Source organism: Diorhabda carinulata, chromosome 1 (assembly GCF_026250575.1).
Source record: "Diorhabda carinulata isolate Delta chromosome 1, icDioCari1.1, whole genome shotgun sequence".
In the NCBI taxonomy this organism is placed as follows: domain Eukaryota; kingdom Metazoa; phylum Arthropoda; class Insecta; order Coleoptera; family Chrysomelidae; genus Diorhabda; species Diorhabda carinulata.
In genome coordinates this window covers 23,485,090-23,502,269 of record NC_079460.1, presented here as the reverse complement: position 1 = coordinate 23,502,269, position 17,180 = coordinate 23,485,090, and the positions used below count along the sequence as shown (strand labels likewise).

The 17,180-nt window shown below is 32.2% G+C and overlaps 1 protein-coding gene across 1 annotated transcript in view; it reads right to left on the bottom strand.

Moving 5' to 3' along the window:
• The window catches only part of LOC130896252 (RNA-binding protein 24-B-like), a 50,149-nt gene extending 33,638 nt beyond the window's left edge, over window positions 1-16,511 (bottom strand). The window contains exons 1-3 of the mRNA XM_057804217.1: window positions 15,827-16,511; window positions 7,712-7,838; window positions 2,670-2,730 (exon numbers count right to left, since the gene is read on the bottom strand). Coding sequence (XP_057660200.1) covers window positions 2,670-2,730; window positions 7,712-7,838; window positions 15,827-16,252 — 614 coding nt within the window. The 5' untranslated portion in view covers window positions 16,253-16,511. The remainder of the gene's footprint in view (window positions 1-2,669; window positions 2,731-7,711; window positions 7,839-15,826) is intronic.
• Window positions 16,512-17,180: the final 669 nt, after the last annotated feature.

Sequence of the window (17,180 nt, the reverse complement as noted above, 5' to 3'; positions counted from 1 at the left end):
CATCGATTCGGAAAATTACTCAACCAATTACGACACCTTCTATCAAAGTGCAGTTGAGCTCCTCCATGCATAAAAAATTAGCATTAAATCTTCTAATATCGCCAATAAGTGATTGCTTAAAAATCCAGGTACATATCACCAATTAAATTTCCAGGTAGAATTTGATAACCTACCAATTAGTTGAATAATTATGGGTATTCAGCTATGGGAGGCCTTAGTATGGAACACACAACAGTTTGAACCGCAATGCATGATCATCAAATTGTTGTTTGTTTCATACTAAGGCCTTCAATAGCTAAGTGCCCATATTTATTTAACATTTAAAAACAAGTTAGACTGGATTTTTGTGAAACTTCACAAGAAACAAGAGCCCAATTTTTTTAAATGTATCCGTTTTATTGATATGGTCTCATTTACGCGACAAAAAATTTTCAATTCACCTACTGCTTACTAGTTAATAAGAATAATTAATAATTTTATCAATACTTTATACCAGCATCGATTACTACTTCATAAGTTTTAAATGAAAATATTCAGTATCGAGTTTTATCAAGAGTATTTTTTTGGTGTAAAATTGGATGACGTTTAAGTTCACTTGAAATTTCGATTAATAAATCTAATATCGAAAAAGTTATGTTCAATAATACTTGGTACGAACCGTGTAACTAGCGCCCTCTATGAGAGTAGGACATAAAAACAAATTCATTCATATATAATTTCAATAAAACGTTGCCAGTAGCTGCGGCAAATTCGTAAGAAATGTCTATAATTTTTTTTCTTCAACGCCCTTTATCTTTAATACGAATAGCGTTACGAAAATTTTTTACTGAGTAAAACCCAAATATTTTCCAGTTTTTTATCTATCCTAGAGACAGGATCATTTTTTTTAAACACCCTTTCTAACCATTGATATCTATGTATAAAAATTTATATTGCATACTTTTTATCGTGATGATATTTTGATCATAAATATCCTGAATTTGTTTATTAAGTTAAAATAATAAAATTGAAATTATATTTAGTCGATAATTTCACAACTTTTAAAAATACAAATTTTTGACATTTGTACATGTGATTTTAATCAAATCTAACTATAAAAAACAGTAAATTTCTGTTTAACCGCTTTAGTATATAAGCGGCGTCAAAATGGTGGCATTATATGCCACCATTGATCATTTATAATATATAAAATTTTGAAATAGATTAAACAAAAATTAGTTAATTCAACCTTTGTCAGATAATTTATACAATCACTGAAGGACATTGAAAAAATTTCAAGTTATATCAATTGTATCCAAACTATTCGGTTGGCGGACATCGTGCAATTGGCGTTCGTTTAACCGTTAGTAGAACTGTAGCTTACTTACGTACGCTGTTCAAAACAACTTTATGTATAAAATACCCCAAGTTGTAATATCTGGAACCATTGGTCATATTTATACTGAACCATATATGTAATACTTCTATATGGATAGTTCGTATGAGAAAAAACCCTTCCTACGTTACGGTGCCGACAATATTCATTATCTTTCTCGTTCGAGACACTTTATCTATACTGCGCATGCTTGAGAATACGCAGAACCAAACTGGTACCTCGGAAGGATAGAGAAATCGTTAGCATTCTGTCTTCCTTAGTCGGAACAGCTTCCACTTATAGAAACTGTCCATATAGAAGTATTACACATTATAACATAAGTTGTTCTAACCCATTAAAAAACCGGTGACGATGCTGCGCAATAAAGATTACGTATTCCAACTGGACAGTTAATATTTTGCGTTCCGATCGACTTAGGTTTGTGAAGCGTTTCCAGGACTGTCTTTTCGATACTCGATTGATAGGAAGAACGGTAGAACGGTTCAAATTAGCAGATTGAAACAGACCTACTATTTAGTACTATCACGTCAAACAGTGTTGCTATAGCGGTGGTAGTAAATAGTGTGTTCAGTGTATATCATCGTTTTAGATACACGATAAGAGCAACTGAAAAAATGATGTTGAAAGAAAATTGACAATCAAATTGAGCGAATCATGATTGGTAAAATATCGAAAAAAAATTATAGTGAATATCTAAGATTGAAAAAAGAAATAGTCAAAAAGACTCTGCTGTAATGGCCATTCTTCTACAATTAAAAGTAAATAGATGATTTTATGGAATTTCTCTCTATCAAAGCAAGTCACGAATCGAATAAGAAAATTAGCTTAGAAACTGCTACATGACCTGTACTAGGTGCACATCGTTAAATAGCACCTTAGTTCAGAAACAGAAAAGTTTGATAGTCGTCTATAGCACCAACAACTAAATGACATTTGTTTGAACAAAGCGTACGTTGGGGCACTTTTTATATATAAAACCTGGGCTTTCTCCAACGACTTTCGAACGCCTGCTAATGTTTTAATGGTGTAACTCAATAACTAATAAAAATATAACACGCACACTCACTAACACTCATATCGAAATAACTAACTGTTTACATTTTAGTGTTTGAGAAGTTCGGGCTCTCATTGTCTGCCAAATGTCAATACATTCAATGGATTTAGTATCATCAACTGTCTTCATGACATAAGTAGCTAGAAAATATGAGAAATATCATTACGATCGATTGGTGATGGGAGTTGTGCTGCACTGTTGTGCGCAAAAACAAAACAAGGACAATATTTCGGTACTTACCCGTACTGACTAGGGAGCAACGTCGGGTACGCTCCCGCTCGCACACTCGGGAATGGAAATCCTGCAATTAAACAACTACATCAAAACCAATAAAATAAAATCTAAGAAAATAGTTAGATTTAGGCGATTCAATCAAACTCCTGTATGATATTCAAAAATGAAAATCCTCAAATTAACGGTATATACTATAATTTTGTTTGAAACTATAATTTCCAAGATGGAAACTGCATTTTTTACCAAGAAAACTATTTTCAATAAAAATGAGGACCTTTAAAATTCAAATATTTCTAGGAAAATATGGAATTTTGGTTAGGTTGAAACCTAAGGAAAGTTGTTGAAACCTAGTACTCGTACTTCTAATAGATTTTTTTCGTGAGTGGTCTAGTAGGTTGTTCCACTGGTTTCACCAGCTCTAGTCGTTTTAACCAAACAGTTTGTTAAATACGTGCATTTTCTATATTTTTTATATTTAACGTCAAAATTAAAAAAACATGTATAGTAATCTTCTGTTTGGTTCACGTAATTGATAATTAGTTAAGGTATACGTAATGGGTCATGAATTCTTGGCCTAATAAGTAAATAGAGTACATTCACAAAAATCTTCATTCACACATCAGTGACACATCTCAAGAAGCTCTACACAAATTAACAACTTGCTACTTCGATCCTTTTTATTATAGTAGAGCTCTAATTCAGTCAAGTTGTTGCAAAAAAGTCTTAAATTGAGTTAAAATTTTTGACTAAAGAAGGATTAACACCAATACAAATCTAAAAAGACATGGAGGCTGTTTACGGTGACTTGTATCCATCATTTTCAACAATTAAATGTTTTTACGCTAAGGACGAGAATCATTAGAAGATAACCTTCGTGTGGGTGTGTAGTGTGTAGTGTAGTTACCTGTGACGGTAACTACTCCAAAAAATATTGACTTAGAGAAAGAAATAGAAGAAGGTGACCGGCGCCTGAAAAAAAAAAGATATTGCAACACAAACCGGCATTTTCAAAACAAGTATTCTAAGGATCCTACATGGGCATTTAAATATGTGAAAAATTGGGCAGTGCAAAAACAGCGTCGAGTAGAATGTAATCCAATTAATTATACTGGTGGTTTTTAACTATGTTTGGACATCCATAAAATATATCATGGAGCGGCATCGGAATGGAGAGCTCATGCCAAAAGAGCGAAGGTCATTAATGTGGAAGTATTGAATGCCAAAATCATTCTCTTAAGATATTGTACTTTTCAAAGAATATATGTATTTTGGTATTTCCTAACACGAAGAAATAAAAAGGTTTCGAGCTACAGGTCATAAAACCAGGTATAGGTTTATGTATAGAATGGATAATAAAATCCAAAATTTATTAACTTTAGGAAGCAGGTAGTTTAGTTCTCTCTGATCCTTAACATTGTAAGGACATACCTCTGAAACTCTAAGTGAAATAAAATAATCTTCTGATTGATAACGTAATTAGTTTTCTTTTCATAATACACCGCTACTAAATCCAAAATCCCAACAATGGAAAACAGTAAAGGTACAATACTTTGGGAATATTATACTCTAACTTTCTAAGACAGTTGAGTAAAAAAATTATCGAAAAAGGGCGCGGTAAAATCAGCCGAAGCGTACGCTTGCGTCATGACAATGATCCACACCAGACTGCTTGACTTTCCAAGATATTAGCACCCACCATATAGTTCTGATTTAGCTCCGCACGACTATCTTTGTTCACAAAGCTGAAAGCCGAGTTAAAAGCTAAGAGATTCAACGGCGACGACGAAATTAAATTGGTGATGTACGGCAATTTGGCTTCTAAAGATATATCCTATTTTTTTATTGGCACAGAAACTTTAGTCAGACGTTCTGGAAAGGAAGAATATATTGAAAAATAATCACTTTTATTTATTACCCATGCATATATTTTTGAACCACAAAGTAAAATTGTACAATTTAAACCGAATCCTAAGTCTGTTTAATGATGAGCTATGACATTGAAATCCAGTTATATAGCATTGGAAACAATATTCTTTTTTTCCTTCTCAGTTTTGCAACTGCCAAAGTGATTTTGAACGTGAGTATTTACAATGATTTAATACGATATGCACCAGTCTATCTATAAATTTTTGAAGCATTTTATATCCAAACGACGATATTGTAGATCAGAACTTTTCTTAATGCAATCAGATTCAGTGAAAATAGAAATGAAACTACAGAATGTTTACCAATAGAGAAATTTGAAATGCTAGGTTGTTTTTTCCCTCATATTCAATATGGTCGTTAGGTACGTCAAGACTCTTATGATCTTGATCTGAATTTTATACAAATTCAGAATTGAAAAACCGATATGAGAAACTGGTAGGGAAACTCTGAAGGGCCGTGAAGTTATAGTAAGGGATGAGAGATATATGAATGAATGGATGCAAAAAGGGACGCGAAGAAAAGCAACCTCTAATTTATTTTTCATTTTTAAGTAGAACTAATTCTAAAAGTGTGTTTCTCGTTGTTTTAACATTGTATTTTAATTTTTTGGTTTCTAAATTTGCTATTTCAAACCCATTATATAGATGTGTTGATGGTTTCATCTCGATTTTGTAACTCTCGATAAGGATACAAAAACAAATTGATGAATCCTGGCGATTTCAATTATACATTGCATTGTTGTCAGTCTTTGACAAATGTGTAAAGTTTATATCAAATTTGACCACCCAAGGTAGAGCAAAATCAGGGCTAAAAACTTAGTTATAAACATATAAGTGAATCTAGTCTTATTTTTGAATAGAGATACTTAAACATTAACATTAACATGTTAAATGGTGGAATACATAAATTGTTATTGCACTGTATGCATTTTTTAACGTAATATAATTATTCAGTCATAATTAATTCAACGTCCCCACTTTCTAGTATTACATATTACTAATTTTCAACCCTTTTAACTAAACAACTGAACCAAACTTCAAGTAAAACAGCGGATTTTTATATAGTTAGGTATCAAACGACATATGCGGATGTCCGGGTGTGCCACACCATACAGGAAGAGGGGTGACTAGGAATCCATGTTAGTGCAATTTGACGCCGGTCTTTGGCCCGTGCCTAATGGTACGCACCCGGTGCTAACCGAACAGTACTTGCTGACGGAACACCTGGAGGACTTGAACTTTGTGCACTCGTGCTCAAATAAGACAGATGGAACATGTAAATAATATTCAGTCTTTCAACTGTTTTATGGACGTATCATTAAATGTATTATATTTTAGCTACTAGTTTTAATTGGTTCAAAGCAATTCAACAATTTTTTTCGAAATCGGTAGTACAATCAAACATTCGTGACGATTGGTCGATAGAAATCATCCCTTAAATCGCTTTTTAGTGTCTAGGCACTAAAGTAACTGAGGGCAACTAATCTCAATCCTCGCGACAAAAAAATGACTTTAGTGTCTTGATACATAAATAACTTTTTCTAAAGTGTTAATATTAATTTTTATATCTACACTTTTTTTCGTATCTATTTATATTTTCAAGACATATTTGATATATTTTATGTAGTTTCCTACCACCCTAATAAAATTCACTTTTTTTCAATGTGAAACTTTTACATATAAGCCGTAATCAACTCATATAGAAAAATTAGTTTCGAATAATCATTTAAATCCTCATTTAATTGGACCACTGTAGACACCTGTAAATATTCTTGTTTGGAATGAACCAAGAATCATCTGTAATTGCTCTTTGTACCTTGGATTGAAACTGTTTATTAATGGCGATGTTGCTATCTGATGCTGTGTCCCAAAGTTGAATTCCTAAGTCCAGAAAGGTCTCATGATAGCATTGGTCTAGGAGCTTGTTTCGGAGGGATAATTGCGATCTACGACCAAGCAACCGATGGTGATTGCTAAATTTTAAGCCCAGTTGTTTTCTTTTTTACTATATACGTATATATTCAGTAATGTATGCCTTTGGTATTAATTTGTTATTCATAAAAGTATTAGGCGTTTCATTAAGGTATTTGATAAAGAACATAACAGGATTTTGATTCATTAATCAGTATTCTCCATTTGTTTGCCCATTCTTGTGTTTTTTGAAAATTATTCTGTAAGTAATTCAGAGGATCGTTGCGGTTTCTGGTCTTTGGCTAGCTTGGGAGTATCATCTCCAAAGGTGGTCGTTAATGAATTATCATTTATTGGACAATCAACGGTGAAGAGCGTGTATAAAATTGAACCAAGGACACTTCCTTGGGGAATTCCGGCATTGAATCGATGGATTTGAGTGGTGTAGTCAGCATACGTTACTTGAAAGTGTCTTTCTTCGAGATACGACTTTAGGACAACATACAGTGCATGGTAAATCTGGTTTTTAAGTTTAAATAATAGTCCAGGGTGCCACATCTTGTCAAAAGCTTGACTAACATCTACAAATGCTTTATTCTTGAGAAGTTTGTTAAAATATTTCTATAACACTGTGCAATTGCTCAATAGTGGAGTGATTTGTTCTGAATCCAAATTTGTGGTTACGTATTAAAGATTTTTTGTCAATTTCTTTTTGCAATTGGACTACTAGTCAGCGGTACCACCGTATGGAGTTTTATAATGGTAATTCACTTTGTCCTACTACCTACTAATGTTTCATGATATTCTCGTTGAATGTTGAACAAATTTTATCAACTAAAATATGTTGGCAAACTGCGATCAGTTTGATTGCTAGCGAACTACCTCAGTAGCTGTTAAGATGCCAAACTCTCGTATTAACGAAACATCAAAAGTAAAAAACAACTGACATACATGGTTGGAGGTAATTTCAAATTTCTTTTACTTCAAATTTTAATTGAGGAAATTTGCTAATTCATTTCGTTGCAAATTCTTTTTAATCTGATAACAAAGATTATCGATAGGGTATAGATCAGGACAGCTTAAAGGCTATTTTAATACTTTTTTCCTATGATATTACGAGTTTTGTGGTAATACCTTTTCAAAATACAAATTTTCTGTGGCAGTTCGTATATAGCCAACGCAAACCTCAAATTTATTGGAATCAGTACTCACCTGCTGGAACATTGCCTCTTGGTTTGGCTCCTAAAATTGCTAAATTCACATTTGCTTTTCTTCCATCTATAATAGGATTTGGATCTTTACATGCCCTTTCTGCCGAAGCCCTATCACCCATTATTACCTGGAATAAATATCATGATTATAACTAATCTCTTTTATATTTTTATTCATGTGTAGGCTTTTCCGGTACCCGGTACCTCATGTTCTTCAACTGCCAACCATACCTCACCGTGTCATTACAAATAAATTAACAGAAAATTGAGAGCCTCCAGTTTAAAATGCCTAGGATTCTACATGACCGAACAGTTGCATCCGGATAAGTAAATTAAATACAGGATTGAATCGGCCCAGGAAACTTTCCAGAAGAAGAGATATTTGTTTTGTTGGATAGTCTGAACTTGAAACTAAATGAAAGAATGATTTAATGTTATATTTGGTCTATGCTATTGTGCGGAGCTGAAGTCTGGACACTGATGACCATAACAATCGATCGTATTTGAAATATGGAAATATCCGGAAATGGACAGGCATATTTAGTAGCATAGAACAATTATTTAGTGTGGCTGAAAAAATGTTATTTCCAACGTCAAGGAGACCTGACAATTCATCACTGAAAGTATATTTTTGAAGAGTGTCAAATCAGGACTTGAAAATATCTCACACCCCTGGTATACTATTTATTATGGTTACCTACTGTATAACTACTGGATAACAATGACATGTAACTAATTGTAGTGTTGGTATGAATTAGTTATCGAAGTTTAAGTAGAAAAATATTCCAAGCTGATAAGATACACGAATAAATTTTTAAAAAACGATAAGGAGGGTATTCAATTTCACAAGTAAAAATACTTGATAACATAACCTCAAATATAGTGAGACCTATATAATATGGAAACGCCTGTAGTCCAATAAAATTTGAATTCATTTTAGCATATATACAAAAAAATTTGATATTTTCTACGGTCATTTTTGTATACAATTAAGGATATTCAGTATATTTCCTTGTTCCTGTTGAATGACAGCTCAGAAATAGTTTTGAATTATTGGTGATTGGTAAATAGACTGCAGTGGGTTCAGCGAACAAGTGTTGTATCTATTTTTACCCAAGTAGTTAGCAAGAAGTGAACCTTCTAACTTATTTATATTACGTCAACATTATGATATATACACATACTTATTCCAGCAATCATCCATTAGAATCAAACAGTTCACTTGTCGAAATACAAATGTACGAGGTCGTTTTCAAAACTCACAAACATATCAAAATATAATCTTTCCACAATATCCAACCTTAGGAGCTTTAAGCAATACGAGTATATAGATTGATTTTAAATATAATTGTATTGATCTGTTCTTATCGAATTAATATCAAAAATATACACAAGGGTGATTTCGAAGTTGACCAAGCCACTTAAAAAATGAACAAAAAGCACTTGAAGCTTAGATATTTCTTTGAAGAAAGATTGTTGCATGTCTATCCACCTACTCCACGTTCAGAATTAGTTAAAGGCTCAATATTTTTCAATGCGAAAAAATTCACAATCACTTGCCAATTTAAATCAAATCTATAACATCTTATCCCGCAGTTCGCAATAATTTGAGGGCATATTTACTGGAAAGTAGCTTCTGTAAACTATAATATTCAATTCTCGACATGCTGCATACTGGTTTAATTTTTGCTATGGACTTATTATTCGAAGAAATATACATATTTGAAACTAATATATAATTCTATTAAATATTTCGATGTTTATTGCAAAGTCCTTCATATCTTTGCGTCAAAACTTTCCAGTGACTTTTCTAGTCATAGGGGTCATCAGTAAAGGTAGATTTATAAAATTTACGTTCACGCTGGCGCTGGCGTTACGTTCGTCTTCACATTGGTTACGCGTTGGAAGCTGAGCTCGGGCGTTTGTGTTTATAAATCACACTTCGTAATCTATTCAATTTATGTTGAACCTGAACGAGATCGCTAAAAAGTAAATCAACGGAGTTGCTTATTGGAAAAAACTACCTAGATTATTATTGATTATGGTCCAGATACAAAACGACAAGCATTTTGAATCGTAAAGACCAAAAAAGCTAAGTAAAGACAACAAAAGGCCACACTATTAGTAAGCAAGGGAGATAGAAAGAAAGAGACTCGTTGGATTGTTTATACGTTTGAGAATTAGCCCTATTATAGGAAAAATATTACTTTGCAGGACTTGAACTATGGTAGAAAACAGCTATAGCTTCCGACATGCTTTAATTTGTTGCTTAACGACAATGTTTCCGCTCTATCATCGAGCCTTGTGCAGATATTTCAACAAAGCTACAAGTCCCTACGTAGTTCTGCTCTGTCCATAATGAAAGTACACTGGTTGAATCACAAAAAAAAATATTGAGAATAATTGAATACACTGAAGTAAATTTCGAAAACTGGACTGCTTTGAAAAGTGAGTTATATTTAATTAAATTGTTACGGCTTTAATAGACATGAAGAATGATAAATTCATAAAGATATAGAGATAAGGAACGAAATATACTCGATGAAAAAAAGACCCAGAGTAGAGTAGTAGCAGCGATGATGTAGCAACTAACGAAAATGGCAGGGAAAACGAGGATGGATAGGATAAAAAAAGTCAAACAGGAACCAGTAGAAACAAAATAGTTGAAAGATTTGTAAACTGGTACGGATACATAAACAGAGGAACACCACAAAGCCTAATGAACAAAATGACAGAAGCAAAAATATGTAAGAAAAGAAGAGGCTAGAAAAAGTGGCTACAGGAAGTGGCACATGAAAGAGGAGGATAAGGGAAAACAAAACATCAGATGGATGAAGTAGCAAAAAAGAAGAATAAAAACTAATATCCCAATACTCTGATACTCGAAAGGGCATAAGAAGCTCTAGAAAGAAGTAGGTTATTGATTGGAGAGCTTTGTTTCTATGTATGGTACTTTTCAAACAACCAATAATTTCCCACGAAATTTTTCTGTTCGAAGAACCAAATTTCTAAAATGGAAAGAAGAAAAAAAAATAAAATCGACGTCTTAGGTATATATCGAAAATAACACAACAGTTCAAAGTTTTAGAGAGTTGCAAATTCGTGTTTCAGAGCCGTTTGTTCGGCAGTTGAAAAAATTATTACCGAGCCCGATAAAACAACTAAGTAGTGGTATATTTTTATCACTCTTCAAAATGAAAAATTTAGTATTGAACAGTCAAACTTTCGTCAGATAAAGTTACCAATTTTTAATATGATGTGAGTATGCGAAAATTTTTGTATGACACAAATTTACAAGGTTCGGGTAAATAATAATTAATTTTCTGTCACCAAATTGTCAACTTTAAGGATCGCCATTGCTACTAGTAGTTTACAAGAACAAATACACAAAGTATCAATAGTGAGGTGATAATTTTTTTCGTCGACTGTAATCCCGCGAGCTATATACAAAAAATGAAAATAGTGAATTCCCCTTACCCCGACAAAAGAATAAAAGACAGCTGTGTGAGTGAGATTTCCCCCTATTTCACAAATGCTAGATCTGGTGTGTATGTAATCAACCGAAATGTTAGTTGTTAGAATTAATTTGTCAAGGTTAAATTATTGAATTTGTTTTTTTTTAATTTTAGAATTAAATTTAGTAGGGTTGTTGTTATTAAAAAAAAAAATGTATTTTCAAAAATGTATATTTCAACTAAATCACATAACAATAGTAAGAAAAAAACTCGAAAACAAGTTATATTACCAAAATCGATAGGGTTTATGTTGATTGTTTATTGTTTTATAAAACAATATTATTTGGGTTGGGGAAACCTTTATACTAACATCTGTAACAAAAGCTTTGATTCCAACTAATAACAGTTTAATGATTTAATTTGTTTGGTTATTTATTTTACTCCTAATTCTAGTAGACTTACAATAAATGGCTTTATGTCTGGAATTCATACAAAACAACTAGGAACAAAATGGAAATACACATGCAATCTTCATAGACTTTAAAAGTGCCTTTGATTTGGTAATTAGAAAACACTTATTGTTAAAGGAACAAAAAATATAAAATATCTGAGAAAAAGTAAGGAAACTGACTAATATACCTATATGTAAAAGGATAAAACGGGAAGATCTGTCTTCCACCATATTTAATTTAGAGATGGAAGGCATGAAAAGAGCACATTCAAATGTAATAGTGAATCAGTTTACATATGCAGATAACCTTACGATAATAGCAAATAAAAAATAATCAATAAAAGATAAGGAAGCACGAAAATACGATTCATATATAAATGAAGATAATAGAAAATAACGCAAAAACAATCTTGAAATAGTGAAGAACAAATTTGAAGCTGAAGGACGAAATTAAGCAATATTAAAAAAGAAAATATTACCAAAATATATGTTTATATGAGTATTATATAATCAATTATAACTTACTCAAGCATAAAAACAAAAACAAAAGGAAATGATCGAAAATACCAGAGTTTCATAATGATATTAGGAAGATAAGTGTGATGAAGTAGATAGAAGTGGATTTATCAGCAGGCCGAGTAGTCTGTAGCCTAGGACGGCAGATATCAAATTATTTGTTAATTTCAATTAGCAAAATTAGAAAACATCATTGTTCAGATGGAGTTTTGAAATTTTTACAGAAGTAGAAGTAATTTAATAAATTTTGAAATATAGTATTATACTTAAACGTCTTTATATGAACAAATGCCAGACACCTAAAATAATGTCCTTCAACAATTTTTTGCCGTGAAAATGATCAAAATCTTAGTTCTAAAACAAAAACATCAAATTTCTGAGGACAGTAAAGGCGGCAAAAGATAAATTACCTACTGGTAGCAAATTGGTAAATCCGCCCCTGTAGAAGAAGAACCAAGTTGGAATTTCTGGAACCATTAGCGATATTCATACTGAATACACTATTTACACCAACACTCACAATTACACTGTCTGACGTCTTCAGAGACTGAAGGTAAAACTATTTACCTTCAGTCTCTGAAGACGATAACTTGGTTATCGATACGCGCGTCAGACAGTGTAATTGTAAGTGTTGGTGTAGTGGTGGTGTGAACGGTGTATTCAGTAGAAGTAGAAGATAAGACGTGATGAAGTAGAGGTACCCAGAGCAAATTGTTATAAGCTAGAAGTAAGAAGAGGAAGTTTAGGGGGATCCTGGCGAGGCTTTATTTGGAAAATATGGAACCAATGTTTTCCAAAAGCTGGGAAAAACTTCATAGAATTCTGTGAAGTGGCTACTGATAAAAATTTAGGGAAGATAATTATTATTGAATTAAAAGAGTTACCTCAAAAATTGTAACATTGAATGTTTAAATGGTCTTGGTACCCTTGAAATTTTGGTTCAAAAATTCAATTGGGGTTTAAAATACGAAGTTTTCACGCACCTTATCTAGATTGTCAAATTTGTGAGATGGTAATTCTAGTAAGGATACACCTTAATGCACGAATTTATTGAAATTTCAGTTTTTCCAATTAATTAAGTTCATTCTACATCATGGCATATTTGCAAATACTTCATTTTCTGTTTCTCTCAATTATAAGTAGTTTCATTTTTAACTTTTTTTCCATGTATGTATTTTCTGGTTTATTTAATAGTTGTTAGTTGCTTTGTTTGTAAAATAGCAAATTTTTTTTTATAGCCATAAAGTATATTCCCTCTCTTTTAATGTATTTATTTATATGAAATAAGCGAAATTTGTCATCATTTGTACCCGGAATTTTCGTATCTGCTTTCGAATTTGAAAAATAAATAATAATTCCTAAATTTTTTTTTATTTCTCATTTCTGAGGAGTGACTTCTATTGAATTTGTTTAATTTGTAGTAAAATGAATAGTTTTCACAATTATTTTACGACACCAGTGACCTTATTAATTTTATATGTTTATTTAAAGAATACAATAATTACGGAAGTAGTCCAGTTTACTTTGTCCTTTGAATGTATTTCATGTGTAACAAACATAAATTCGAAACATCTGCTATTCTTATTTCGTGTGGTTCCAAGTAAAACAATATAAAACACAGAAAACAAAACAAAAATATGTATTTCAAGTGAGTTTGAATAAATTTGACTCAATGTGTATCAAATGTCGGCTAGTGAAGTTTTTATCGACATCCATTTTGCTCAATTAATTAGTAGCACAAGTTCTACACTACAAAAAATGTTTCACGTCATAGATTACAATCATCCAACGTTGCCAAACTTTGAAGTAGTATAAAGAATGAGGGAACGATAAAAATATTTCAGTTAGGATTTTTTTCATCAAATAACAAACTTAAGAAGATGAAATTGCTTACGAATTTTATATGCCGTTTTTGAATGTCCCTAGTAAAGATAAATAATTATGTCCAATATTCGTGACCTAATGAGGAGAAAAGGAAATTGAAAATAAATAAGAAAAATAAAGATAATAGTGATAGGAAAAGGAATTAATGTTAACAGTATGTGTTACTTGAAAAAAGTGTTGTAGAATCAAAAAAAAAATAGATAAAATTCAAAATAAGTTATAAGTGTTAGGAAAATTTAAAACCAAATAGTATCCTAATACGATGGAAAATGGGAGACGTTGCAAAGGAGTATGGGAAGCAGGAAAACATGAAAAAGAACTCACCAACCATACAGGACTATATAGAAAATTCTAATACAGAAAGGTTTAATGAAAACAGAGGCTACGACAATGGATAAAAGAAAATGATGAAAATAATTTACGGGACAAATTAGAATATATTTCATCTTTCATACTATCTAAAATACTATAGAAATGATTATATTAAACATTTATGAGAATACGTAGGTATATTAATTTTATAATGTTATAAGAGCAATGAAGTTTTCTTTTTCAATGAAAACCTTTTTTAATTCAAAATCTTTACATATATTCTACAATTCTTTTAAATCTACCGAAAAAATTTCTAGTTAAGACTTTGAATTTCTCATTGGATAAAAATAGTTATAGTTAAAAAAAATAACATCTGTAGATCATCATCAAGTAAGGAAAATTAAAAAGTAAATAAAAAGCACTTACAATGGCTAATTGTTACAGATTTGGAATCTGTATTCAATGGTCAGATTTGATGAAATATGTGCTAATGCTGACCAAGGGTCTCGAAAGGTGCAATTGGATACCTAATATTAAAATAAAAACGTGTCTTCGTTTTGGGCGGGATATTACACAAAATATTGATTGTTGTTTTTTAAGTTTGAATTTCAGTAAGTTGATCATAGCAATGTTTGTTTCACACTTAAAAAGTGATTCTATGAACCAAATTATCAACACATTACATTTATTTACCTAAATTCTGATTAGATAAAGTTTCATTGGTGGTTTTTTTGATATGTAAATAAATATGAAGTGAACTATTTGCTTCAATAACATTTTTCTAACGGTCATCGGCTTATTTGTTTGCCATTTTTTTAAATATAACATGTTCATCGTCATCCTTTTATCGAAAATATGAGAATTAATGATATAGAAATATTAGTAAAAAGTGAGTTAAAACTCAAAATATATAGAAATTAGAACAAATCTTTTTATACGAGTTTAAATGGATTCATCTTTTTGGAGAGTGTGTAAAATTTATTTGAAATTAAAAGAAACAGTTATAAACCTAGAAATAGTTGTTATATAACGCGCCCTTACATTAACACAGCCACCCTGGGAAATGGACCAAATTATTTTCCAACAAGATAGGAAAAGAATAAATTGACAAGATGGACGTAACATAGACTAATGAAGAAAATGGATGAAAAAAAGAAGACTGACGAGTAGGAAATAATAGAAAAAAGGATATTATGGAAGATATCCGGGACGAGGTATGGAATACGAATAACCAAGGATTAAAATATGTGAAGGGGTTGAATTTCAAAAAAATATCATGACATGGTAACTATTTTGGAATTGTATTTTCTTCACGGAACAGGGAAGATGAAACAAGAAGAATGAATTAATTCAGTAGATTTTAAAAACAATTTTTGATTGATAGGTTCTGCTAAAAAATCAAATTGAAATGAATGATGATACAATATATGATATTAAAAATAAAAACAATTTAAAAATCTTTCTGATGCGGATATTTAAAATATTATAAAGAACTTACAAATCCGTAACCTCTACTTTTTCCTGTTTGTCTATCAGTAATAACAACTGCCTCTTCGATTTCTCCATAAACAGCGAAGTGATCTCTAAGTGACTTATCGCTAGTGTGATATGGTAAACCCCCGACGAATAATTTAGTCCATGTAGTGTCTTTATTTTGCACCCCGGTTCCGTTAAGCGTACCAGCAGCCCCCAAAACCCCTAGACTTCCGAGTCCCCCCACGAGATTCTCGGTCTCTGTGGAGGCAGTAATTCCAGCACTAGGCATCAACATTTTCGTTTGTTCTTCAATTGTCTCGCGCTGCTCTTCGGCAACACGTGATGAGTTGTGGTTATCAGGCCTCGAAGTCGGTCTAGTGGGTCTGGTCAAGGGGTTGAAAATATTATTTATGTATTCCTTGGTGAAGGTGCTCTTGCGATCTCGCATATGTAAGCCGGTAGACACGTGGTGCTCTCACAGCGGCGCGTAAACAACTACAACTAACCACTCTAAATTTAGATTTTACTCTAGAGCTGTTCTTTCCGATCTCAAGCACTGTACTGACTAAGGGCACAGCGATACGGTATGCCGCGCTCTCCGTCAACATATATGAACCACGCGGCCTACTCACTCACTACGCGGATTAGATGGGAATGAAATCGAATCGCTTTGTTACCGCGTAGTGTAGCTAACTATTCGCTAGCTTAGCTCGTGATGCGCCCCCTGGATTGAAGAAAGGTTATTGGGGGGGATTTTTTTATTTGTCGTGGTTTCGTTTTCGTTGAGGACAATATATGGCATACGGGGTTATCCACAATTATACGTACTCATATCAAAATTGGAATCAGGCCAAATCAGAAAACTTCGACAAATAATTAGATGTAAATAATTAAATATGGAGGGTCGAACAATTCGTTGAAAGGAAAATTCAATAGAAACAATATGTAATTGAAAATATTTTCAGCTATTGGATTTTCCTATTCTTTCAATATTTTCTGCTCTATTTCCTCGCTTTGGTTCATTCAATTCCTTTTCGGCTTTCATATTTTTTGCTGCAATCACTCTAAATCTCATATGTCAACTGCTTGCTTTGTATTTTTCTTTTTATTCTCTATTCAATTCAAATATTTGACAATTCTAGGTTCATTCTTTTCATTACTTTTTACAATCCACGGGAAGCGTATAAAAAAATTTTGTAGCCTTCTGACTGACGTACATCATTTATAAAATTTATTTGTGTAAATCGTTTTCATCGTCGGAAATAACTACTAGACGTTTCGCCAGCTCGTACATCTTCAGTCTCCGATTGATTCTGACCAATCCAACTTCTGAAGATGCTAACCACACAAGGTGAAATTTCTATTTATTGTTTTCG